At 41.2% G+C, this 27,513-nt stretch overlaps 2 protein-coding genes across 2 annotated transcripts in view; one reads left to right on the top strand and one right to left on the bottom strand.

Annotated features, from left to right (window-relative positions):
* Positions 1 to 27,513, top strand: part of UBAC2 (UBA domain containing 2) — a 208,263-nt gene that overhangs the window by 68,616 nt on the left and 112,134 nt on the right. The window lies entirely within an intron of this gene.
* Positions 24,168 to 25,597, bottom strand: LOC142460849 (G-protein coupled receptor 183). The gene has a single exon (XM_075562616.1). The coding sequence runs from the start codon at positions 25,582 to 25,584 to the stop codon at positions 24,511 to 24,513; it is 1,074 nt and encodes a 357-aa protein (XP_075418731.1). The 5' UTR covers positions 25,585 to 25,597; the 3' UTR covers positions 24,168 to 24,510.

Here is a 27,513-nt window from a genome sequence, read left to right as displayed (position 1 = left end):
CACCGATCTACAAAGCCCTCCTCCATCTAATAAAACACACGCAATAACACCGACTGCAGGAGGAAAGCCCAATCAGTGAGTGAGTGAGCATCTCAGTGCTGGCAGGGGTCTCCACACGGCTGCTCCAGCACCCAGGGCTGCATCGGGGTAGGTCCATGTGGCTTCTCCTCAGGGTTGTCTCGCAGGAAGTGAGCCGTGCAAGCTGAAGCAGGGAACTGGCTAAGGCAGCTGCACCCTGGTCCGACCAGCACAAAGCAAGAGACCCGAGAACTAGAAAGGTGAGACTCACTGCACCATTTATCTCTCTGCCCTTCAACTAACCCCACATGTGTTTATCGGCCAGGTTGGCACAATGAACTAAACATCTCAATTGGGTAGTAGTGCCCATGTAGTTGTTAAGTTATTGACTGTCAACCAAAGAGTGGAGGTTTGAACCCACTAGCCGCTCCATAGAGAAAGATTTACAGCCTTAGAAACCTTATGAGGCAGTTCTGTTCTGTCCTATGGGGTCTCTATCATGAGTCAGAGCTGATGCAACAGCAGTGGATTGGTGCCTCTACAGGGATGCGGGAGAGGGGAAGACCACCAGGAGAGACCTTCCAGCGGTTGCAGCCTGGGGACCACCATCCAGCAGTAGGAGAGGACAGAGGATCTGGGGGAGAGGTGAATTGGGCGGGAGGCTTTCATATCTTGGTGAGCTCACTGGGTCAGAGCTCCAAAGGACAGCTGTGGTTTGGATCTTCAAGTAGGAAAACCGTTTTCAACTGTTTAAAAGGCTACCCTATGGGAGAGGAAGGAGATATTTCCTGGGGTGAATTAAGACTGTGGGCATGTGCCTCATGAACATAGCTGTAGGCTTTTGGTATAAGATGTAGCTTAATAGTACTAAGAACTGCCCCAAGGTGAAGTGATCTCTCTTGAGATGTTCTGAATTCATGAGACTGAAGAAGTGGAAGTAAAGGCTGGAAAACCACTAAGGAAGATGTTGCCGAGGAAATGCCTACAAAATCCCTTTAAACCTTTCCTGGGCATCTCCGACTCCATATTCTCCTTCTTTACTGCAGAAGTTCGAGGTAAGGCTGGAGAACTAAAGAAATTAGTAGGAGTTCAGTTAAGAGACAGGGATGTGAGGGAAGTTCTGTACAGCCTAGTACTAGCAGAGCAGAATTTGCTTTTAAAACTGTATTAACAAGGACCCAGTTCACTACTATGCACAGTTGTTGCAGTTAGAAAGTTTGAACTCATCATCCATTGGTTACCTGGTGATCTCCTTCTGTAGAGATTACAGCAGTTGTACAAGAACTTTGTGGCATGGGGTTTCTCTGCATTAAAAATGAACTAGCCAGCACCAGAGAACTAGCAAGGTCAGTAGTTTGAAACCACCAGCCACTCCTAGGGAGAAGAACGGGTCTTTCTGCTTCTGTAAAGATCCTTGGAAATCCATAGGGGCAGTTTATAGGCTCTCTGAGTTGGCTTACACTTGATGGCAGTGGGTTTCGGTGTTTTGTTTTGAATCTGGCAACCGATTTAAAAATATGTTTTAATATTTCTTATAATAAGAAAGAAAAATTTGAAAATGATGGTGTCAGCAATTATACAACTATGCTTGATCGAATTTGAACTATGGGTTGTTGTAATATCTGTACGAGCTCCCAATAAACTGATTTTTAAAAGATTGAGTTGACGTTCTTATAAACAAAGAGTTTTACAGTTTTTGACTATATACTTCCAGAAAACCTTTTATAAATACTTAAAGAGGAACCAAACTCCCCACTACCATTGAGTCAATTCTGACCTTATCTAGGGTTCCTGAGGCTGAAGATCTATGGAAGCAGACAGCCTCTTCTCTGTCCCACATTGCTACTGGTGCAATTTGAACTGCACACCTTGGACTTAGCTGTCTGATGCTTACCTGACAGTCTCACTGCAGCTCCTTTAAAGAAGTACAGAATGAGAAAACTCTGGCATCATTGAAATGAGGTTATTAAAAAACAACAATGGCAAAAAAACAACAAAACCAAACCCACAACCATGGAGTTGATTCCAATTTATAGTGACCTTATAATGGGTTCCAGGAACAGACCACCTCACTTTTCTCTCATGAGTGGCTAGTGGGTGTAACCCAGCAACTCTGTGTTTAGCAGGTCAACACTTATCCCGATAGCGCCACCAGAGTATGAGTGGGTAGGGGGCCATCTTTGAAACATCAGTAAAATGAAGTATTCCCCCCAGTTACACTTTCTATTTATGGCTAAGCATCTTTGCAGAGCTTTGGGGTGAACTATTTAGCTGCTACGTTTTCTGGAGTGAGCACAGTCAGTAGTTTAATGGCTTTGCTTGCAGTCACTCAGGAAACCCCTAGAGAACCGTGTTTGACAGAACTTGAGAGAAGCTGCAAGAAACTTGACCAAGTGGGGCCTCACACCAAAATGTTTTTGTAATAAAACAACTAAAAGAGAGGTGTTATCGTTTATACAGGGAAATCCAGAAGTTCGGGTACGCATGGACTATTTTCAGAACGTGTGCCGTCAGCCAGCTGTCTAGACTGGTTCCCCGTGACTCTGGTTCCCACATGAGTCAGAGAACTGGGCTCCACTGGGTTTCCAGTGGCTGAGCGTACAGATACACATCACCCGGTCTTCTTTGCAAAGAGCCTCTGGGAGAATATCTACTGACACCCTTTGTTTAGCAGCCACCTAACTGTTTAACGGTTTACACCAACTATAGTAACCCTACCTGCTACTGTGTGTGCTTATTATTTGCATAGAGAAATATTCCTTTTCCAAAAGAAAATATTAGACAATGAATGTATTTCAGTGCCATTGGTATAGCAATGATTATAACTTTTATCAGGTAAATATATAATAATTTTAGGTTCTAATTATGAGTGGACTAAATGCAGCACAGTTGGAGAACTGATGCATTTAGATTGTGATATTGGCACAGGGGCTGCCAGGAGAGTGAACAAGTCTGTGTTGGTGACATGTAGCTGGAATATTCCCTTGAAGGGAGGATGGTGAGACTTTGGTTCATGTGCTTTGGGCATATGTCCTTAAGAACTTGTCCCTGGGGTGGGGTGGGGGGTGTGATCAAACTTGGTGAAAAGTAGAGGGTCAGCAAAAAAGAGGAAAACCTCAATGAGATGGATTGACAAAGTGACTGCAACAAAGAGCCTCTGGGGGTGAACTTATCATGTCTTAGGATTTCTATGCTCTATCCACTGTCCATCTGCCAGGTTGTCGTACTGTGGTGCTTACACAGGGAGGCTGGTTCTTGGGCTTTGATACTGTTGTAACAGTACCAGGCAGTTTTGACCACATCGGCTATGGGAGGGAGCTTCAAAAAGTTTGCATAAAAATGAAATTAAAAGACAATAGAACTTTCCCACTAATTATTTGAAGCACTCTTGTATAATAGGCTCTGCGATCGGGAAGTGTGAGGCCTTCTACTTTTATTGGCTTAGGTAGTGCTGTGGTTTTCCTACGTTTCTCTCATTGCCACAGAAAGTTAGTGATTGCCTTTTTTATATCCTTAGAAAACAATGATGGACTCTGGGCCAGGATTTCATTATATCTATAGATCACTTTGGGTAGTATTGGCGGTTTTAACAATGTTACGTCGTCCTATCTATGAACATAGCCTCTTCCTCTAAGATTCCTTGGGTTTCCTGCAGAGGACCTCTGGTGGTATAGTGGTTACATTTTGGGCTGTGATCTTCAAGGTCAGCAGTTTGAAAGCACCAGCCACTTTTTTGGAATGAAGGCTGGACTTCCTACTCCCATAAAAAGTTATGGTCTTGGAAACTCGAAGCAACAGTTTGACCTTGCCCTATAGGGTCACTATGAATCAGCATCACCTCCATGCCAGTGAGAGTTTAGTTTCTTGAAGTAGTGTTTTGCAGTTTTCTGTGTGTAATTCTTTTACATGCCTGGTTAGGTTTATTCCTAAGTGTTTCATCTTTTCAGCGGCTATTGTAAATGGTATGGTTTTCATGATTTTTTCCCAGAGTTTTCTTTGGTATTTTTGATTTTATATGTTGATCTTGTATCATGCCACTTTGCTGAATGCCTTCATTCCAATAGCTTTATTATAGAGTCTCTGGGGATTTCTGTATATAAGATCATATCAAATTTTGCTTCTTCCTTGCCAATTTGGATGGTGTTTCTTTAATTTTCTTGCCTTACTACTCTGTCCAGGCCTCCAGTAAAATACTGAATTAAAGTGGTGATAAAAGGGGGCATGTTTATCTGCCTCCCATTCTCAAGGGGGATTTTTCCAGTTACTCCGTGTTGGGAATAATGCTGCCTGTTTGTTTAGCTATATACTTCTGATTATGTTGAGAGTTTTTTTTAATTCTTATTTTGCTGAGCATTTTATCATGAAATGTATTGGACCTTCTCTCCATTGATTGATATAGTCATGCGGTTCTTTCCCCCAGTTTTTTTGTGGTAGATTACTTTGATTTTTTGAAAGCTTTTGTGATTTATATCGTAGATCAACAGTGTTCATTATATAATTTATACACATTTTGTTTTAGTCCTCTCAATGTACCATTGCTGACCTCATTTCCCCCAGTGTTTCCTGGACCCTTTCCTCCTCCTTTCCTAATGCTGTGTCTCTGGGAAAATGATATCTTTTTTATTTTTAAGGGTTTATTAGTCTGATATGAGGATGAATTTGGTTTCAGACATAAAGTGTGACTAGTCTTGGGTTGTCTGGCAGTCTCTATCTGAACAATACACCTGGTCCTTTTTGTAATTTTGAATGTGGTTCCACATTTTTCTTCCATTCTAACTAGACACTTCTAATTTGATCTAGTTCAGAGAAATTGGTAATGGTAACTGGGCAACATCTAGTTCCTTGGATCAACGAATTGTGGAGACTCATGTTTATGTGGTCTATATTAGTCCACTGGACTAATTGTTTCTATGTGTCTTTAATTTTCTGCACTCTTCTTTCCTCTGGACAAGGAGAGGCCTATAGTTGTATTTTAGTGGCTGCTCATGAGCTTTTTAGATTCCAGTTGCCCCTCACCAAAGTTAGATGTAGAACATGACCTTTGTGAACTATGTTATATTGATTGACTGTGGTGTTTCCTGAGACTATAGTCCTGAACTCCTTGGTCCCGAGGCCAGGAAACTTACTCCTTCATTTTGTTTGATTACGTCTAAGAAGTTTTCATAACTTTCCCCCTGTTATATGTCCTATCATATTCATGGATATATTTGCAGCAAAGGTAAATATTAACACAAATACAAATATCCTTTGTCAAACATATCTATATATATATATATCATTTTATTGATATATATCATTTTATTGAGGGCTTGTACAACTCTTTTTTTTACAAACATTTTATTGGGGGATTGTAGAACTCTTTTTTAAAAAGGCATTTTATTGGGGGCTTTGTACAGCTCTGATCACAATCCATACATACATCCATTCTGTCAAGCACATTTGTACATTTGTTGCCATCATCATTCTCAAAACATTTGCTTTCTAATTGAGCCCTTGGTATCAGCTCCTCATTTTTCCCCCTCACTTCCCACCACTCCCTCCCTCCTGAACCCTTCAGAATTTATGTTATTATTATTTTGTCATGTCTTTGCACTGTCCGATATCTCCCCTCACCTACTTTTCTGTTGTCTGTCCCCCAGGGAAGAGGTTATATGTAGGTCCTTGTCATCGGTTCCCCCTTTCCACCCCATATTCCCTCCACCCTCCTCATATCGCCACTCTCACCAGTAGTCCTGAAGGGTTTATTGGCCCTGGATTCCCTGTTTCCAGTTCCTCTCTGTACCAGTGTCCCTCCCTTGGTCTAGCCAGATTTGTAACAAACCTCTATGTTTTTATGGGTACTCTCCCACTTTCCCTCCCTCATCTGTTCAGCCTGCATATCTACTCAAGCATCTGCTCCTAGAACACCTTAATGGTAGGACTGTATATACCATAGTATTTTCCTCTGTTGCCGATCATTCTTGCAGACTTCACAGTGACTTCCCTTGCCTCCATCACTTTTTACCAAGCTCCCTCTTATTCTATGTTGCCTTCCCCTTCACCCAAAATAACACTTATCTTCATCCAAAATAATCACTTGTACTAGTGACTTTCCCTTTCTCCTTTTCCCTCTCAGCCTTGGTAACCATCAAAGAATATATCTTTTAGTGGGCAAACCTTTTCTTGATTAAAAAAAATCATTTTATTGGGGGCTCATACAACTATTAACACAATCCATACATACATCCATGTGTCAAGCACATTTGGACATTTGTTGCCATCATCGTTCTCAAAACATTTTCTTACTAATTGAGCCCTTGGTATCAACTCATTTTCCCCCTCCCTCACGAACCCTTGATAATTTATTAATTATTATTTTTCCATCTCTTGCACTGTCCGATGTCTCCCTTTACCCCCTTATCTGTTGTCCATCCCCCTGGGAGGGGGTTTTAGTAGATCATTGTGTTTGCTTCCCCCTTTCTCCTCCCACCTTTCCCTTACCTTCCTGGTATCGCTACTCTCAATATTGGTCCCGAGGCATTTATCTGTCCTGTATTCCTAGCTCTTATCTGTGCCCATGTACATGCTCTGGTCTAGCCAGATTGATAAGAATAGCCATCTCATACTATTGCAACGGACTAATTTCACCCAAGCTTCAGCCCTCCGGGTTCATCATCCATGTTATCAGGCGTTTCACCGGTTCATCATTCTTTAATGTTGCATAGAAGTCTATTGTGATTACGTACCAAAGTTTATACATTCTTCTACTACTGGGCATTTAGATTGTTTTCACTGTTTTGCTATTATGAATAGTGCTACTACGAACATGGTGGCAATATCTGTTCATATTGCAGTGCTTAGTTTTCTTGCACATTATGCTAAGTGGAGAAGTAGAAGGACTGCTGGGTCATTCAATATTTCCCTTCCTGACTTTTTGAGAAGTCCCATGCTACTTTTCACAGTGGTTGCACCATTTTACAATCCTGCCAGCAGTGGATAAAGGGTCTAGTCTTTCTGCACTCTCTCTAGCATTTGTGTGTTTAACTTTGATGTTAACACTTGGTTGGGGTGCTATCTCATTGTTTGGTGTGCTGCTCTAATCTGTTTTATCAGAAATTAAGATTTCCTTTTCCTGCTTTATTTAAAATTGAAGTTAGCTTGATACTTTTTTCCTGTCCTTTAATTTTTAGCATGTTTTTGTCATTATGTCTAGAATATCTCTTGTAGATAGTCGTGTTTTCTTACACACTATGCTACTCTCAATCGCTTGACGAGTGCATTTCATTCCTTTACACCCAGTGTAATTATTGATAGGTCTGAATTTATGGCTGTCATTTTGCTCCAGGCATTTTTTTTGGCATTTGTGAGTGGTCTACTGTTTTTTGTTGTTCTTCCACGTAATTTTCTGTGCTGAGTTGATGTTGTTCATGAGTTTCATCATTTTCTCTATAGCTGTTGTTTTAGTGTTTAAAAATCTTGATGATCTCATATTTTATTTGGATGAAGTCTATTAATTTTCTTTGAGTTTATCCTGTAATTTATTCATTTCTTCCCATGTTTAAAGCAATCTCCTCTATCTTGAAATAGACTTGACTTCTCCATTTTAAGGCTCTGTAACTACACTGGTGGTGTAGTGGTTACGTATTGGGTTTTGACCTAAACCCATGTGGGGCTAATTGAAGGGCAGAGAGATAAATGGCTCGGTTAGCCTCGCCTTTCTAGTTCTCGGGTCTCTTGCTTTCTGATGGTCGGACCACAGTGCAGCTGGCTTAGCCAGTTCCCTGCTTCAGCTGGCAAGGCTCAGTTCCTGTAAAACATCCCTGAGGAGAAGCCACATGGACCTACCCCGATGCAGCTCTGGGAGCAGGAGCAGCCGTGTGGAGACCCCTGTCAGCACCGAGATGCTTACACGTTCACTGATTCGGCTTTCCTCCTGCAGTTGGCATCATTGTGTGTGTTTTATGAGATGGAGGAAGACTTTGTGGATTGGTGTCAGACATATGGGTTAATGGTGGACTTCTGGGCTTGAGCCGCACTGGGTTGGGATGTTTTCTTGATGTGCACTTACCCTTCACATAGAACTCTCTCTTACACATAGGAGTTTCTGTGGATTTGTTTCTCTGAAGTACCCAGACTAATACAATATATTATAATTTTACCTGTTTACAATTGTGTGGGTGGACAAAGTGTCAGGAGGAGATCAGAGTTCTGAATGCCCCTTTACAAGGTGTAGAAATATCTAGTACTGCTGATCCTCAAGGGAGGTTGTTGAGGGAGTTGGGTTGTAACTTAGGTTATTTCTAGGATTTCACCATTGCTTGATATGTATTTAACGTTCTCAAGTTTGCCAAGTCAATCGCCACTTCTGCTTTCCAGTTTAGAAAAAAAATTACCGACATCAACTTTATTTTCTGTGTCTTTGTGAATTTGCGCCTTTAAACAAAAACTGTTAAAGTCACCTTAAAGAGATTTGGGGAGAGAACAGAGTTGCTTAATCCACCAACTTTAATGCAGCGTTATTTTACGTGTGTGTGTGTGTGTGTATGTGTAAAGAGCACTTCAAGTTATGTAAGCAAGTTATTTTCTCTACATTGATAATATCTTGTCATCACCTCAAGTACCCAACAGTTTTATTAAGGTCATTTTCCACTGTGCTATCTTCAAACAATTTTCTTTTTTCCTAAAATAAGAGATAGTATGGCACGAATGAGAGACTTTGTATCACTGTTATGTTTTTCTTACTTCCTGATCCTGTTTGCTGAGACTCTCAGTATTGCAGTTGGTGGGTATCCATACTTGCTCACACCCAGTCCTGCCAACCGTGAGCTTCTCTGCTGGCGTTAGCCCTTGTTTCTTTACACACTGTGTCTTAGGCATCTACCTCCTGTTGTCTGTAATCTGTGAGAGATGAAGTGGGTGGGAAGGAGATCACTTGGTTTCCGGGTTTGTGTGTGGGAATTTAATGTGCTTCTAATCTCTGCAAATACCACAAGATACCCTCGTCTCGCTGTTTCAGAGCGTTCCTGTTGTCATTGATGTACACGCTGTATGTTTGCTGCACACCTTGCTTTATCCACATTTTCTAATTCTTCCTTTCTGAATTGCAGGCACCAAAAACTTTCTAGGAGTGGCCATAGGTGATTCACAACAAGAATATAAATAATAAGCAATTATTGTTGTGCCATGAAATCTAGGTTGACTTCTTAGGCCTATTAAGAGTGATTAGTCTTAGATATTTTATATTGTCTTTTGTAGCCCTCTGCTAGACGTTCAGTTGTCGTTTCAGTGTCAGGCGTTCAGGGTTGCTTCTCAGCCTAGGGTGTGGCTACAGAGTTGGTACCCAGAGGTGATGTGTACTATCCCGTAAATGCCAAGGGGTCGGGCTCCCTGGGCGACAGTCAGTTGGACAGTAGCAGCACACCTGGATCATTTGTGGTCATTGGGGATATCAATTGTTGGAATGTTTTTAAAGGAAGTGGGTATTGCAGACAAAGCTAAAATAAGTGATTTTATTTTCTCCTCTGGCTTGAATTTAGGCAAAAAATATTCACCATCTTTATAGTTACTGTGTAAGTGATGATTGGTGGCTTTATTTGAGAAGGCCCTTATAAGACGATGTTTCTCAAAATGAAGAGCCAGAAGAACTCTTGCATTTGAAGTGAAAGCATTAATGTGTGTATAATACTAGTAACAATAATGTGCGTATAATATAACAACAATCGAGTGAACATGTTAAACGAACAGAGATTGTAAATATCTTCTTTAATTCTTAAATAACGAAAACCTTGTTAAGTTAGTATGGTTATTTCTTTCTTACTGATAAGAAAACTTACTTTTACAAATATGATGAAATCTGCCCAGGGCCACATAACTCAGTTGACTAGAAAAAAACCCTGGAATTTCAAGTTAGATGACTAGACTCTAAAACCCATTCCAGATCAAGCAATATAAGTTCATAAGCTTCTGGTTATCATTTTGCAGATAATTATGTTTCTGATTATAAATCACACCAAATACTCAGATTTTCTGTCCTTAAAAAACTCAACTCTGCATGAAGCTTACAATTATTTTATTGGGGGCTCTTACAGCTCTTATCACAATCCATACATGTATGCATTTTGTCAGACACATCTTTACATATGTTGTGATCATCTTTTTCAAAACATTTTCTTTCTACTTGAGCCCTGGCATCAGCCCCTCAATTTTCCTTCTCCTTTACCCCCCTCCCCCATGCCCTCTTGATAATTTAGAAATGTTTTTTTCTTTTCATGTCTTACACCGACTGCTGTAGCCAAATGTTTGGATTTTAAGCTCTGCTCCTCTCCTCACTCGCCCCCCCCTTCTCCTTTTCTTTGTCTCCTCCCTTTCTCTGACCCACCCGCTCTGTTTCCTCTCATCCCTTCCATTCCTTCTATCCTCCAGTGCATTCTCATTTGCTTAGAGCAACCAGGGATTTTAGTTCGTTGTTTTTTTGTTAATTCTTTATTGTGAATCTGATGGGGATTCACATTTCAGATAATTAATTTTGTGTCTAATAACTTAAAACTGTTTATCAAATCTTCCAGCACTTGCCTACCCGCCCCTTTGATTTCTCTTCTCCCTTATCCAGGTTAACACCTGTTTCCCTTCTAGCCTGTTGCTTCACCACCCAAACCAACTTTCCTTACCCCAGGTAACCATCAAAACCTGCTCCTTCTGGCATGAAAACTTTTGTCTTGGCTTTTCCTTCCAATAGTGGTCTCTTATACTAGCTTTCCTTTTGTGATTGACTCAGCACAATGTCCTCCGAGTCCATCGATGCCATGAGGTGCTTTACAATTCTATTATTATTATTTAGGACCACATAATATTCCAATGTGTGTACGTACCAAAGTTTATCTGTTCTTCCCCAATGGCCGTTTAGTTTTTTTTCCAGTCTTCTTGCTTTTGGGAACACTGCTGCGATGAAGATGGGTGTGATGTCCATGCTAATGGCTCATAGTCCTTTTTCTTTAGGCCGTGTACTCAGCACAGGGTACGCTGGATCGTGCGATGGTTCTCTCCAAAGTTGTTTCACAGAGTGCCATACTGCTGTCCAAAGTGGCTACACATATTTACAGTCCCACCAGCAGTGCATGAGGATTCTCATCTCTCTACACCCTCTCCAGCATTTGTTGTTTTCTGGGGGTTTTGTGTGTTTATTGAACTTTGCTATCAGTGCCAGTGGGATGTAGTATCTCATGGTTGATATGCCTTTCCCCCCTTTCTGTCTTTTTTATAAGCTGCTTCCAATCTGATACTCATGAGAAAATGTAAAAATTTGAACACATAATCCAGTCACTCTTATATTTTCAGAAATATCTCCTCCAAATAACCAAAAAGTTCTGAAGCTTTTTATTCCATGAGGTGTTTTGGTTGCCGTGTGTCCAGACTTGTACTTGGTGCTGCATGATGCCAGCAACCATTGAGTACACAGCATGCGTTTTCCATGTGGGGTCTGGTCCAGGCCCACTGCTGAGCGTACACAGTCATGCGTCCCCTTCATCTTCACAATGACCCTGTAAGGTAGAAACTGTCATCACCATTGAGGAAACAGGCTCAGAAACTTTAAGCATTCTCGTCTGTAAGACGGTAAAAGAGAAATCACGATGTTGGGAGATATGTAACGAGAGGAAGTGGCTTCTCATGCATTTCACATCACCAACATCATCGGAGGACAGAGATTGCTGATCAAGTAGGCCAACATATCAGAAGTGTCTGAAGCCCCATTTCATCAGAAGCAGGTAACTTTGGGATTGTCAGTTATTTGCCAAGAGAGACCCAGAGGCTTTCAACACTGTAGGGATTTCATAGACAGCTTGAATGACCAGAGCTGCTTTCTTGGGACACATTGTCTCCTCTTTGAAAGGGTCTGTAAGCTGCAATCAGAGGCATTTGTCTCATGTGAAGCCACGTGATCATGTAGTTACATTTTGGGTTATGAAGCGTTTCTCAACCTTGGAACTGCTGACACTTGGACTACATCATCCTTTGCAGTGGGGGCTCTCCCCATTGCATTCAGTAGCACTCCCACCCCACTCTGGACCATCACACGCTCTAGCGGGCAGATCCCTAGGAACTGCAGTTGTCACTGGTTGAGAGCCACTGGGCTACACCATGAGCTCTAGCTCTCTGGGAGCACCTGTTTTTGACTTCTCATAACATGCATGGTACTGGTTACCAATCAGAACCCTGAGAAGAGTCATTAGCCCACACCCAGTAAGGGCTGATGAGCTAGAAAGCTGAAGATCTTTTGAGCGGGTAGAATCTGTCTAGTAGTTGACTGAAATAGCTTGGCTAAGGCTATTAGTAAAAGTTTGCTCAAACAAGTTTAACATCTGCTTTCATTTCTGCTTTTGAAAGTTGCTTTGCTACTCAATTCCTTTATTTTAGCTATCTTCCTCATAGGACTTAAATATTTGCGCATGTGTCAAATTTTCCAGTTTAATAGGAAATATGTACTGTTGATCCAGACTGTTATCTTAGGCCAGGGTGCTGGGAGTGTGCACACTGGTGAGGGCAATCCAGGGGACAGCAAAGAGGCACATTTATTACTAGTGAAGAGAACGAGAAGTCTGGCCATAGTCAAGGTTTCCTTCGTCTTGTTTACAATTGGGAAGTTCACCTTATGAAAGATTTCAGATTCCTATCATTCTATTGTTCTAGGAAATTTTTTAAATGCTGACCATGTCTTGGTAACCATAGCAAAATGTACAACACACACAACTTATCTCATGCTTATCTTATGGTTTACTCTTATGGCATGTGGAGTTTGCTGAGTTCTGAAATGTCTAAGGTGCTTATCTGAAGTCACAGGAGAAAGGCCTTCTCGGTTAGCAGAACACAGGTCTGCCTCTACTGACTGCTTTCTAGTTGAGGGACCCACTAGGACTCATTCTGGCCGAGAGAGCAGAAAAGGAATGTGTTAAGGACTCAGAAAATATCTGAGAGGGCAAAGCTAAGATCAATATTCAAAACCCTCCCTTTGCTGAAAATGGTGATATTTATTTGCTTGCTTGCTTAGTGTTGAAGTCAGCAAACAAAATATAAGCTTAAGGGCAGCTTGTTCTTTTGTTCTCAGCTGCCTCCTTAGTGTCTAGAATAGTGCCTGCCAATAGTACCAAAGCCAACGTCACTGCCACTGAGGTGATTCTGACTCAGAGATACTGCAGGGCAGAGCAGAACTGCCCCTCTGGGTTTCAGGGGATGTAATCTCTACAGGATCCGAAATCCTCATCTAGCTTCTTTGGAGCAACTGCTGGTGGATTTGAACAGCTGACTTTGCAGTTAGCTGTCCAACTTGTAATCCACTGGGGCTTGTTGGCCTATGCCATCCACGGCCATCAAGTCACATCTGACTCATAGCTAGCGACCCTGTACAAGTTTGCAGGACTCTGTAATTCTTGTAGGGAACAGACAGACGGTCCTCTCTCTCTGGAGGAGTAGCTGGTGGTTTGAACTGCTGACCTTGTGCTTTGCTGCTCAACACTTATCCAACAGGTACCACCAGAGCTCTTTAGCAAGCCTTCAATAAGTAAGCATTTATTGAATAAATAAATTACTAGACCAAGAATTTGGTTGTCAATATCAGTGCCAGAGACAAAAGCAAAAAGCATATGCAATATTAATGGTAGATATTCTCTTTGGAGATATTTTGACAGCAGAATGTACCTTTTCTTTTAAGAAATCGTAATAAATATATACAGGCAGCCACTGGGTTGTGAACGAGAGCTATTGCTATCTGTGTCAGGCAGAGTTTGTAGGTGACTGTGGCTCTTGCTCAGTCTTACGCTAGTGCAACAAGGGAAGGCGCTCTGGTAGCGCTGACAGATAAGCACTGCATTGCCAAGTCGGGGGAGAGTGGACACTACCTGCTTCCACAAAGATTGACAGCCTCGGAAATCCTGTTTAAGGTCACTATGGATCAAATTGAGGGTAGAGGGCTAGCACAGGGAATGAGCCCTGTACAAAAAGACAGTACTTGTTTAATATTGTGTCTCTTAAATGAAGGTCCGGGGAGGTAAATCAGTGGATGAAATGGTTTGCATTTTCTCTTGGTATAACACTTAAAACTTCATTATGAAATGTTCAGTCACGGGAGCAGTGAGGATAATATAATTAGCCCCAGTATACAGATTGAATAGTTGATATTTGTGGCATCCATTCTGCCGTCTTCTAGTCTTCCATATTTTTCATGGGAGTATTTTGAGGAAATGTCTAAACATCATAATATTTTTATTCCTAAATATTTTAGTAATACTAAGAAAAGTTTTGTTTTGTTTTTTAACTCCAAACCAAACTCACTGCCATTGAGTCAATTCCAACTCATAGTGAACCTATAGGTCAGGGTAGAACTGCTTCCGTGGATTTCTGTAACTCTTTGCAAGAGTAGAAATCCTCCTCTTTACCCCCGTGAAGAAGCTGGTGGTTTCAAACTGCTGACCTATTAGTGAGTAGCCCAACATGTTACCCACTATGCCAGGGTTTCGTCTACAAAATACGGGCATTCTATATAACCATATTAGAGCCCCGATGGCATAATGGGTATATTTTGGGCTGCTAATCACAAGGTCAGAAGTTCAAAACTACTAGCCACTCTGCAGGAGAAAGTTGACACTTTCTACTCCTGTAAAGAGTCAGAGTCTTGGAAACACACAAGGACGCTTCTACTCCAATTTATAGGCTGGCTGTGAGTTGGAATCCACTCCATGGCAGTGAGGTTTTTGGTTGTTGTTTATGTAACCATATTATTGCTGTACGTAGCAAAATTACTCATTGTTCTTTACTATTTTTACACAACCAGAATTATATTCATTTTATCCTGCTACCTTTAAAACATTCTTTTACATTTGCTTTACATCTGGCTGTTACATGTATTGTATTTGTCCTTTTAATGAGGCACTCCTTCCTCATTTTTGGTAAAGTAATATATCCATATACATAAAATTCTGTTGTTCAGTTCCATTGGATGGGGTTATATAATCATCAACACTATCAGCTCACCTTTTCCTCCACTTTGCCCCTCTCTTTCTGTACCCTCAGGGAACCAGTACTCCTGTCGCTGTCTCTGAGGGGTCATCTTTGTTGACATCCATGTACTGAGAGATCTAAAATATTCCATTGAACATATGCAAATTAACATGACGAATGAGTTAAACACACAAAACCCTTAATAATAAGGGAAGGAAATCTTAAAGAACTAGAGGATAGTTATGTGCTTCATCAGTGCCATACTGCACCCTGGGTATATCAGCCGTTCTGTGTGGCCTTTCAGAGAGGGGCTGTCCAATTATCTTGGAGGAGATTTTGTTGCTTCCCTGCCAGATGGCCGCTTGCTTATCAATAAGCCTTTAAAACCCCAGATGCTATGCCTTTTAATAGCCAGGCACCACCAGCTTTCTTCACCACATTTGCTTGCACCATTTGTCTTCAGTGATTGTGTCAGGAAGGTGAGTTTCACACAGTGCCACATTAGTAGAACAAACTGTTCTTGTACTGAGGTAAGATTTAAGGAGAAGCCCAAAGTCCATCTGCTTCCTTTTTACATATGCATATATACATGTTTTAACAAATACACACATATAATTGGTAAAGTACTTTGAACTGATATGATACACTAGACTGGCTTGCTTGTGATCTGTTTCAGAATCCTCCTAGAATACCTTGCTGTAAAGCAGAGGTTACAGAGTTTAATGCTCTCTTTGCTAACCTCCTTTGCATCTAGTGTTCTGGACATGACATAGGTTTAATTAGTAGAACTTGCACAGTTACTGAATTTAGATTGAGCTAAGTAGCATATGAGATCAATGTTTTGCTAGCGCAATTCTTCAAACCTTACAGGGCTCTGTAGGTCAAAGTTCAAACAGCTCGTTAATCCTTAGATGCTGTGGAAGGGTTTAATTCTGAAACCCACAGCCAATGTGATGACTTGTGTTTCCCCCATGTCGTGAATGTGGCTGTGGAAGCAGTTTTCTCAGTAGGTCAGTTCTTGCGTAGTGCTCTAGGAGTCTGTTCCTAGAAGCACAGGCTGTATCAGCTTTTCTAGCCTTTTCAACAGTTTGTAAGCACCTATTAAAACTTTTCTGCTCAAAATAGCTTGAGGTTTTTATTGCCTATAACTGAACCTTGACTGACAGAACCAGTAATTTAAAGAACAGAACTTCTTTGACTTCACATGTCCCTATAGAAAGCAACAAACTTGGACCTGAAACATTTAGCTTTGAGTCGGAGCATGGCTTTTCACTGTCCTTTGTGCTAAGGGATCAAGTTATTTATAGGAGTGTGCATATGTGTATATATGAAACCCTGCTGATCTTTCCATGTGGACTTCTGGTATAACCTGTTATGTGCTGGGGACTTTGTCACCAAAAACCAGTTATTTCTAAGCCTTCTTGAAGGCCTGTGGAGACGTCGTGTTAGCATGTGGCCCCAGTATGTCCCCGTCCTGTCTTTTCATAAGATTTAGATTGCTTCAGATACCTGATTAGAAACCAACTAGTACCCACACAAGAGCTGTAGGTATCTGCTACTGTGAATTACCCCTTTTTGCAGACTCATTCTCTGAATTGCTGCTTTCACTCCTGATATAACTAGAGTATAGAAGCACAGGTAATATAGGTACCGCTTTAGAAGCTTTTACTGCAGAAGCTGTCAGCGCAAGTGCGTAGGCTAGCAGAGTGATCGCCATCTATGTCCTCTCCACCCGCCAGGGGCGCTCCGCCCTTCAGCCTAGCTTGAATCAGCTCAACCTTTTGTGAGAAACATGAAACCCAAGTCACTTGACAGCCGCAATCCAAATGGGACTTTTCTCTCTAATTATAAGTAGAGTGTCCCTGTAGGTCGTAACTGGCTGCTTTGGGGGTTCTAAGGATTAAGAAAGGAGGGTAAAGAAATCCACCATTTATCCCCGAGTCTGCTCTGTACCAGCACCATTCAGAGTGCTTTACATATGTTACATATTGTTCTCACCACAACCATGCAAACACACTTTTACAGCAACCCACTTGTGAACTGATTACTCTTCTATTCAGCCAGACACTTCAAAGGAGCCCTTCCACCAGAGGTTAAGAAGCAGCAGTCACTGCAGTGGCATTGGTCCCAGCAAGTAGGTGACCCTTGCTTTTTTGTCCCTTCTCAGAGACCATTTTTCTCTGAGGCAACTGGGGCAGTGTAAAGGATTTCCCTTACTTTATTGGAATTTGTTTCTACTTCCTTTTTACTTTGGAATGTTAGCACGTGTGACAGGGGAGGAGAGGGGCAAAGATGCCCTGGTCTCAGCAAAAGGCTGGCAGTGGGGAGAGCCTACCGGAAGTAAGCTGTCGGTTTCTCTTTTAAAGGAAAAGTGGCTAGCCTTCTTTATATCCCTTTTTTACTACTTTCATGTGAACCTTAACCACATTGAAATACTCCTAGTAAGCCGTAATGCAGGCACTAACCGTGTTTTCACTGTAGGACAAAGCAGTGTTTGACTGTAGGAGTTGAGGGAACATTGTGGAGCTAGTGCCCTCAAGCATCAAAGTAAAAACGTAAAACAAAAGTTACTTCTTTGGAGTAACTCTAAAACTCAGCCTCTTTGTAGTTTGTAGCCTCAGTAGTTTCATTCTGACAGATGTTTTTTCTTCTTAAAACTTTCATGGGAAGAAAATCATTCTTACAAGATACAGAAACCAGAGCTAAGTATTCTCACACTCTGAGAAATCTAGTAAAAGCCAATCAACATTTGAGTTTTTGTTTTGGATCCACTCTGGTAGATTCTGTGCAGGGCAAAGTACTCTGAACTCCTGTCCATGAGCTGCTTGCAGTTTAGTTGCGTAGACAAGACCTCTAAAAAGTATCGTTAACGGTGAGAAGCAACACAATAGATGGGCCCCAAAGAGAAAGAAGTGCTGTGAAGTTTTTGAAGAAAGTAAACTAAAACAAAAACAAAGTTGTGTACTGTGTTTTTCCACATCTTACGTTACTTCATACTTGTTACTTCCCTCTAACAGCTACAGTGTTGCAGAGATTTCTCTAAGTTGAACAGCCTGCCTATGTATTATCAGGAATCAATTAAATAATTAATCATGTATGTTGCTTTTTTTTGTCTGCATGGGAAGAAGGGGAAAAGGTGGTGACAGACCTCTGAGATAAAGTCTCAATGGAAACTTTCAGGAAAAAGAAATCCTGACTTAAATTCTAGTTTCCAGTTTAATATATTTTCCATCACTAATGTTTCCATGCCAAGCACACTGTTAAAAATCTCTTGCTGGCTAGCCAATCACAGTATGTAATCATGTGTACCTCTTACAGCCTCCACTAGACTTTAGTAACACAAACTATTATGTAGTATCCTCTGCTAATATTTGATGACCTTTAGCTAACATGTAAAGAAAGAGTCCTGGTAGCAGTTCTGGCTAAGTGTTAGATTGCTAACCACGGGGTCATTGGTTCAAACCCACCAGCTGCTCTGTAGGAGAAAATCAAGTCTGTCTGCTCCACAAAGATTTACAGTCTCGAGAACCCAACATAAGGTTGCTGTAAGTTTGAGCCCCCTCAATGGCAGTGGTTTGGTTGACTGAGTCATCATACACAAAGGGATTTTTTAAAGTTTGTGGAAAATTTGAATGAACAGATCGTGGAATTTTTTCATGAGCTTTTTGAAGCCCCCTTCTATTGGAAGCGTTTAACATTTTTTGTCTGCCAGATGCTGTGCTCGGTACGGGAACAGAACGAAATAAGGGGAAAGGCGCCGTCCCAGAGAAGCTTGTGCTTTGGTTTAGGCATCCAAGCCTAATGCATGTGAGCTAACAGGCGGTGGGCAGTATCATGGTGTGCACCTGACACTCTGAGTTTTCTGACAATAAATCATGAAGCTTAGCTGACAGGAGGTTATCTAGCTGGTTAGCCGTCAAACCACGACCAGACCCCAGATTGCCAATCCAGTGTATTTTTTTTCTTTCTCCTTTCTTAGCTGTAAGATAATATATACACATCTCAACTTAAAACCCTGTGGCATAGAATGTAAACCAAAAGTGTTGATGGATATGTTGACGGCTTTAAAAAGTAGCTAACAAGATGAGATGTAGATGTAATGAACAAGAAGTACAAGAGCAGAATAACCTAGCCAAATGAGTGCCAAAGGCAGAGTGACACCTGTGTAGCACACTGAGCACACGTGGTCTGCCTTGATCTTGCCTTTGCGTGTATTTGCTGCCTTTGACAGTGTGTAATCTTACCACTTTCCTATCACTTTCTATTAGGGGAAGATACTTGAGTTTTTCTTCTCTGACAGGCTTCTTTCCGTCTTGCATAGGTTCCAGCTTTGGTGGGTTTCACCATACCTGCTGTGTTTGTGGACTAATGACAAACCCAGCCAGACTAAATTGAAGTTATCAGGCAATGGAGGGAAATAAAGTTGCAGGGGCTTGAAAGTGTGGCAGAGGAACTTGAACTTGAGCATGAAAGGACACAATGAACGTGGATTAGTGAAGAATCTCTTTGCCAGGAGAACTGGATAGTTCTACATTTTTCGGACAGTATGTGAATTGGTCTTTTCATTCTAAGTAGGATGAAAGTTTGAGATTAATCAGAATAGACTAGTTTAAATTTCAGTCAGAAATTACTCCTGAAATCTCAGAATCTTAGTACAAGGCGACTTCAAAATATTCCTGGAAAACCAGAATTAAAAGATGATGGATTTTCCCATGGTCTTTTTGAGACACCCTTCATGCTTAAGTGAGCTTCTATATAAGAGGGGCTTAGACTACTATATTTCACACAGCTTATTGGTATTTATTATTGTAGATGTTATTACTAATAGTTTAATCCGCTAGCTTCTATTACCACATCCTAAAAGAAGGCTAAAGATTCTGACTCTCATCGTGGAGACCAGAGGGAAAGAGACTAGTAATTTCCATATTACCTGGGAGGTTAATATCAGGCAAAGAAGAGATGGGCAGGAGAGATATTGGCTAAAAAAAACCCATGCAGGATTTATTTACTGACTGTGTACCAGATAGGAGAGAAGATCAAGCAGATCTCAGGGAGAATAAAGCTCATAGAGAAATTAAGTGCCTTTTATAGGACAGATGTTGAATCAAAGCTCAGTTATGGTGATAGTGAGCTGTCTGAGGCATAAGAGGCCAGAGGAAATAGAAATGTGGAACCCGGGTGAGAAGCATAGAATCAGACCCATCTCTTACTGAACGCATTTCACATAATGGTGATAGCCTAATGCTCTCAGTCAGAATACACGGTCTGGGGGCCAGCTGGCTTGGATTTAAATTCTGTGATCACTACTCAGTGTTGGCCTGATCCTCTTAGTTTCCTCATTAAAACAGGCATGATACTAGTACCCACCTCTTTTATCGGTGTGTTGTTGGCTGCCACGGAGTTTATTCTGACTCATGGCCATCCTGTGCTCCAGCCTTTTGGAAGCAGGTTGTCTTCCCAGGCACCTCGGGCGGGTTCTAATCACCAGCCTCTCAGCAAATAGTCAAGCACTTAATTGTTTGCACCACGCCAGGACCCTTTCTCGTCAGTTAAATGAGAGAATGCTGCAGAGAGTTTGGACCAGCAGCATGGAGACATGTCTAGTAATGGTTTCTTCCTATATAATGTAGGTTTTTGTTGAATAGAACTTTGTGGATTGTTCTTTAAGTGATCATGTTTTAAAAGTTTAATGTGGAACCACATGTCCACTGACACCTGTTCACATGAACTTCGACCTCAATGGGTCCAAGACAGTGGGCCACATTGTTACAAGATTTTAACTTATGTTTTTCATTTTCTCCTTGTTCATCTAGTGTCAACGACCAGATATTTTTACTTTTACAGATAATAGCAAAGTACCATAAATAAAAAGTGACCAAAATAGATCATTTTAAGGGCTAATTTAAGCTTCGTGCTTCCCCTTTTTAAATTATACATTGTGTGCCTTTGTTTTTTAACTGATTGAAAGGAGTAGCAACCTTTCCTCTTGAAATAAGACATTTTCTCCGAGTGGAACATATTTTTATATCTAAGTTGGCTTGTTGGTTAATTAGCTTTTTTAATTACATAATATTTTTATTGAAATAAAAATCTTACTTATTCCAATATATCCCTTCCCTTCCCATAATAATTAGGTGTCTTTTAAGATGTCTAGTTTAAGTCACAAGTTGTTAGAGGTTACAAACTTTACTTTTAAAAATATGACTTGTGATACTGTTCATTATCAGAATCGATATAATCGTCAATAGAGACAATTGGTGTTTGTTGGGGGTAACATGCAGATTGGGAAAGACAAATGTGAGAAGGCAGACAGGTTGCTCATACTTGGAAAAGTCCTACGACCCATATTATGACATACTTTTGGGCAAGTGGATGATTTGTAAAGAATCCTGGGATCTCTGCATTTGTAATTTTATATTTTGCTCCTTATCTTTCCTCAAATGAGTCTTTTTTAAACAAGCAGCAACTACATTTCCTGCCTCCCCTCGTCCCCTCTCAATTAGCCAACTATTGAAACACTGGTAAAAGATAACTACCAACCAGTGACTGAAAAGCAAATGATCCCCTAGAGACACAAAGAAAACTCCGCATAAAATTATTTGTTACCAAGAAGAACATAACAAGTAGACCTTCCCTGAGGGGCCGACCCAATCTCAACTACATGAGCAGCACCCCCTCCCTGCAGAAGAATTTACTTCATAGGACAGTCCTGAAGCTACAGCTTAGGGAGAGGGACATGTCTGATCAGAGCACACGGAGCAAATGAAGGGGGAGGAAGAGAGAGTGGAGCACATCCTGTCCCACCAAGCCTTGAGGATTATATCCCTGCTCAGAGCAGCCAATGCACAGAGAGGACCATATGGCTGGCCCCACTACTAGACACAACATCCCTCACTGACCCATAGCCCTATGGCCCCACTGTTAGACACGACATCCCTCACTGACCCATAGCCCTACGGGGGACAACACTGGAGACACAGTGCAGGAATTGCACCCGATCTGACCCCACCACACTGAGATGAAACACTAAGGGTATGCAGCAGAACAGCAAGGGGAGCAGAGCAATAAAGTCCCCGGGGAGTACCAAAAATAGACTTTGGGGCCAGGGCGTAGCATCCCATCAGACTCAACTGGAAAACACTCTTAAAGGTCAACAAACAGACATTGAACTATTTACAGACCTTTCTTTTTGTTGTTGTTAGAGTTTCTTTTGTTGTTTTGTTTTGCTCTGTCTTATATTTTGTGCATGTTATCTCTGCAGGTCTATCTAGATAAGATAGGCTGGGTAAACAATCTGGGGGAGAAAACAACAGGACCAAAGGTTCTGGCAGGACATGGGAGAGGGAAAGACATGGTAAAGGAAGTGGGTGTTAACAAACTCAGGGACAAGGGAACAACAAAGGAGGAGAAGGCCCGTAGGTCTTCATCAAGGGCAATGTAACTGAGATAAATTACTGAAACTCAAATGAAGGCTGAGCATGATAGTGGGACAAGAGGAAAGTAAAAGGAAATAGAGGAAAGAACGAGGAGGCAACGGGCATTTATAGAGGTCTAGATATAGGCATGTGCATATGTAAATATATTTATATATGATGACAGGGAAATAGATCTATGTGCATAGGTTTAGTATTAAGGTCACAGATGGACATTGGGCCTCCACTCAAGTACTCCTTCAATGCAAGAACACTTTGTTCTAATAATCCAGCACTCTGAGATGCTCACCTTCCCAACACAATCACTGACGACAAATGGGGCCAGAAACAAATGTGGTGAAGAAGGCTCATAGTGCCTGGCTATCTAAAGATAAGGCATCTGGGGTCTGAGAGGCTTGAAGATAAACAATCGGCCATCTGGCTGAGAAGCAACAAAGCCCACATAGATCATGAGGTGTCGAAGGGATCAGATTTCGGACATCAAAGAACAAAAAAAATCATACCATTGTGAATAAGGGGGTGTGCAGACCGGGGACCCAAACCCCCTCTGTAGAGAGCTGGACATCCTCTTTCAGAAGGGTCATTTGGGAGGAGATGATTCAGGCAGGGTGCAATGTAACACCGACGAAACATACAAATTTCCTCGAGTGAGTTCTTAAATACTCCCCCTCTCCCCTCCCCGACGCCACTATCATGATCCCAATTCTACCTTACAAATCCGGCTAGGCCAGAGGATATACACTGGTATAGATCAGAGCTGGAAACACAGGGAATCCCGGACAGATAAATCCCTCAGGACCAATAATGAGAGTAGAGCTACCAGGAGGGGAAGGGAAAGGTGGGGGAGAAAGAAGGAGCTGATCACAATGATCTACATATAACCCCCTCCCTGGTGGATGGACAACAGAAAAGTGAGTGAAGGGGAGACATTGCACCGTGTAAGGCATGCAAAAATAATAATAATTTATAAATTATCAACGGTTCGTGAGGGAGGGAGGGGAAAATGAGCTGATACCAAGGGCTCAAGTAGAAAGCGAATGCTTGTGGCAACACATATACAAATGTGCTTGACACAATGGATGTATGTATGGATGGTAATGAGTTGTGTGAGCCCCTAATGAAATGATTAAACAAAAACCAAAAAACAAGTAGATCTCCCTCCATATTGGGTTTTTTTGTTAATTGATTGCTATTGAGTTGTTTCGAATTCATGAAAAGCCTCTTGTATGTCAGAATAGAACTGTACTTCATAGTTTCCAGTGGCTGTGTTTTTTGTTCCAAAGTGCTCCTGGGCACACGTAAGCATCCAGCCTTTCCTTTATCGGCTAAGCATATTAGCTGTGTGTACCACCCCGGGATTCCACTTCCTAATGGTTGGTTACTTCAGTGTGAAGGGCTTGTCTCACTTCTGCACGGCAGGTTCTTAAGTACTATGCAGACTCGTAACTGTAGTCATCACTGCCTTTTTTGATGTTGCTTCTCCAGTCTATTTATTACTCATTAAATTCTCACTGAAATACTGACAGTGAACAGTGAGCATTGGAAACATACTGAAAACTTGGTAGCTTTCAGCTCTTTATTCCAAAAGGGTACTTTGAAACTAAGGTGCATGATTCAAAATGAAACAAAAATAACGGGTGTTACTGAGGAAATACAATCTAAAATGGTAAGAAACATTGATTTTTTTAAATGTTATGAATAAAAAGTTACAATATGAACATTTTTACATTGGTAATATACAATCCAGTCAGTCTTTTCCCAGATTATTGGCAGAAAATATCGATTAAATTTTCATCGACCCACAAGTTTTCTCTGTACACAAAATTATTAAGATAGCTTCTTTATGTATATCGGGGGCTCCAAAATTTGTGAAATGGAATGAAAAGATAATGGACTTTTCCCATGCATTTTTGGAAGCCCCCTCTTTAGCTGTAAAATGCATCTACGTTCACGCTGGGTGGGTGGAAGCGATGAGAAGTGAGAGCACGATGTGTTTATCTTTTAAGGGAATCCTAATTAGAAGTTGAATGATAATTTTGCTTTATAAGTCTTGCAGTTTATTTTGCTGTAAATCCAAGATTTAGTCTTTTATTTATCTTCCATTTAAAAACTTGGAATGTATTATTGTTTGTGTTTCTGTCATTTCACGTGAGTTTTCTTCAGGGGCAGACCTCACCGCACTGGAAATTGATACACTCACTTGGCGTTTCAGCATCCTCATCACTTTCCTCTTGTACCCTTTACATGCAAAAAAGTAGATGAAAGGGTCCATGCAGCAGTTGAAGTTCATCAGGCACACTGTAACGTGCAGAGAAATCTGGAAGGAATGTCTTTGGCTACAGTCAAGGAGACCAGGAACATGTAGCTTCTTAATCATGTGTTGAATAATTGCAATATGATAAGGTGTGAAACAGATAACAAACACAATAATTATAAAAATGATGGTGTTGAGGGCCTTTTTGTTAACACCAGATTTCTCAGACAGTGGGTTTTGTTTGGCGGTCTTAGAGAGTTTGCAACAGATCTGGGAGTAGCAGATGAGGATGATGGCGAGCGGAAGAACATAGCCTATTAAGCATGCCCCTAGCAGAATCCAGGGAAGCGACTCTGTCTCTTCAAAGTTTGGATATTCCATGCACGTGGTCCTTTCAGGCTCATCCTTTGCCATGGGTTTCACAAGTAGTGGAAGAGTTTGAGCAAATACTAGAATCCAGACAAATATGCAAACGCCCTTTGCATGTTCAATCCTTTTCATCTTGTTGTAGCGCAGAGGGTGCACCACAGCAAAGAACCGGTCAATGCTCATGCAGGTCATGAAGTTCACACCTGCGTATGTGTTGATGTAAAACACGAGCGCCGTTATCCTGCACAGGGCGTCGCCGATTTTCCAGTCAAAGCCAAGCGCGTAGTAGGCTATCCTTGTAGGCAAAGCGGTGGTAAAAAGTATGTCAGAAATCACCAAGTTGGTTGAATATAAGGTGGTAGAGTTGATTTTCTTTCTGTTTTGGAAGATGACCACCAAGGCTAGTAAGTTCCCCAGCAGTCCCACGATGAAAACTATGCTGTAGTGCAGAGGCATGAGGATCCTGGCTGTCCTGTGGTGCGCATAGAGGTCGCAGTCGTTCCCCTGAGGAGTTGCCGAGGCTGTGGTAAAGTTAACGTCCATCTTCAGATCTCTCGGTGGTGTTCCAGGTCTCTAGGAAAAGCCAAGAAGGGTCCATTTAATTCAAAATGTTTGTCTAATTTTGAAAATAATCAGGATTTATATTATTTTTTAAAAACGTTATGATTATATGATAGAGTTACATAGGTGATCAAGATTAGGAAGAACCGAGCATAAATTTATGTTTTTATTCTAATATTTAAAGAAATTAAACTCAAAACCAAACCACTGCCATTCAGATGGTACCCAATCACAGCAGCCCTGTTTTCAAGACTAAATCTGTATGGGAGTTGATGGCCTCGTCTCTCTTCTGTCAGGCGGCTGGTCCACCTTCCAATTTGCAGCTTCTTGCCTAACCCTTGAAATAAGGCAAATGCCTCTTTTGTGACAAAAGAGGTTAAGAATAAAATCATGTAAAGCGAGCACATTCCTGATAGGTATAAACGTTTGCTTTTATATTGAATTTTACTTGGGCTTTTTTTTCTTCTTTTAAGCCAAGTGCATATCACTGCCAGGAAACGAAATTAGTCACACATTTATGTAGTGAAATATGAACTTACCACAGTGATCTGATTTGTGTTAACCTAAAAAGTATGAGAAACAAACTTAGATCTTGCAGGAACTGAAAGTTAGGTTTCCTTTAAAAAAAAAAAAAGGAGAAGAAAGAAAAAACTTAAGCAACTTTAAGGGGACATTTTAAAATTAATTTAAAATGTTATCACTCTGCAGGTATCCCCATGATACATCTAGTATACATTCCTACATTTGCATGTAATAGCAAACATTACATATAACATATTTTCTGCTTTGCTGTATTTGCTTAACAGTCTCATGGATCAGTTAAGCTATCTATGTGTCATATATGCAGATATTAGCTAGATATTCTTTAATATTTCAATGTACCAATGCATAATTATGTAAGCTACTCCCTTGGTGGACATTTGGATTATTTCCATTCTTCTCCGTGACCGAATTCTTAAAACCCTAGCTAGGGAAGTACAGTGCTCTACAGTAAGACTCCACGAAGGAGGGCGAGACCTCCTCAAACAAGGAGGGACGAGCAGAGCAGTGAATCTGTAGGAGAAACAGCAGGTCACTCAGAAGACCACCCCAGTGGAATGTTTCTTCGTTTTGCTGAACGACTTTTAAAATAGCTGGTGGGGATCACTATCAGTGGAATCCAGTGCTCCTTCCTGGGAAGGAATAATTATTATTATTAATAATAATTCTAGGAATAATAATTTTTTACTTTATCTGTATAGTCTACATGTTTAACATCGAACAGTGCCCAAACAATAATTGATGATGAAATGAATAGGTAAATAATCGTCTTCTTTTTGGAATCGGAAGCAAATGGTTTTTCTTTTTTTTGTCTGCAATTTAGTCATTCTTCAAATTAACCTTGGTTCTTCTGATACACTTTCCAAAGCTAGTCTTTCAGTGCGCTTTAGTCAGTGACCGATTTACTGGTATTAGGTGCTTGCCACGTGTCAGAAGCTTTTGAATCACGTCTCGTGTATAAACCTCAGTGCAGCCCCGTGAGCTAAGTACTGTTCTTATTTGCCAGGGGTGGAAACGGAGTGTGAGATCACTTGGTGGTTGTGCTAGATAGGAGGAGGCTTCAAAAGTTTGTGGGAAAATTCCATTATCTTCTCATTTTATTTTCACATACATCTTTTGAAGCCCCCTCCCTATCCCCTTGCGCTTCTCTCTTGTGAGCTAACCTCAGATCTCCTGTTCCGTCCAAGATCTTTCATACTGCCACCAAATCACCCACCAAGAGCCGTGCTGTCAAAATTATCTAGGCTTTAAGGGTCATATGTCCTGCTTGTTGTTTTCAGCTTTTGGATAGTAAATGCCTCTCCTGGTCATTGGTCGGGTGTAACTGTATATTCTAGGATGTAGTGCTCAAGGTAACTCACATTTTAACCA

Source organism: Tenrec ecaudatus, chromosome 11, assembly GCF_050624435.1.
Source record: "Tenrec ecaudatus isolate mTenEca1 chromosome 11, mTenEca1.hap1, whole genome shotgun sequence".
In the NCBI taxonomy this organism is placed as follows: Eukaryota; Metazoa; Chordata; class Mammalia; order Afrosoricida; family Tenrecidae; genus Tenrec; species Tenrec ecaudatus.
This window is presented reverse-complemented; position numbering and strand designations above follow the sequence as displayed.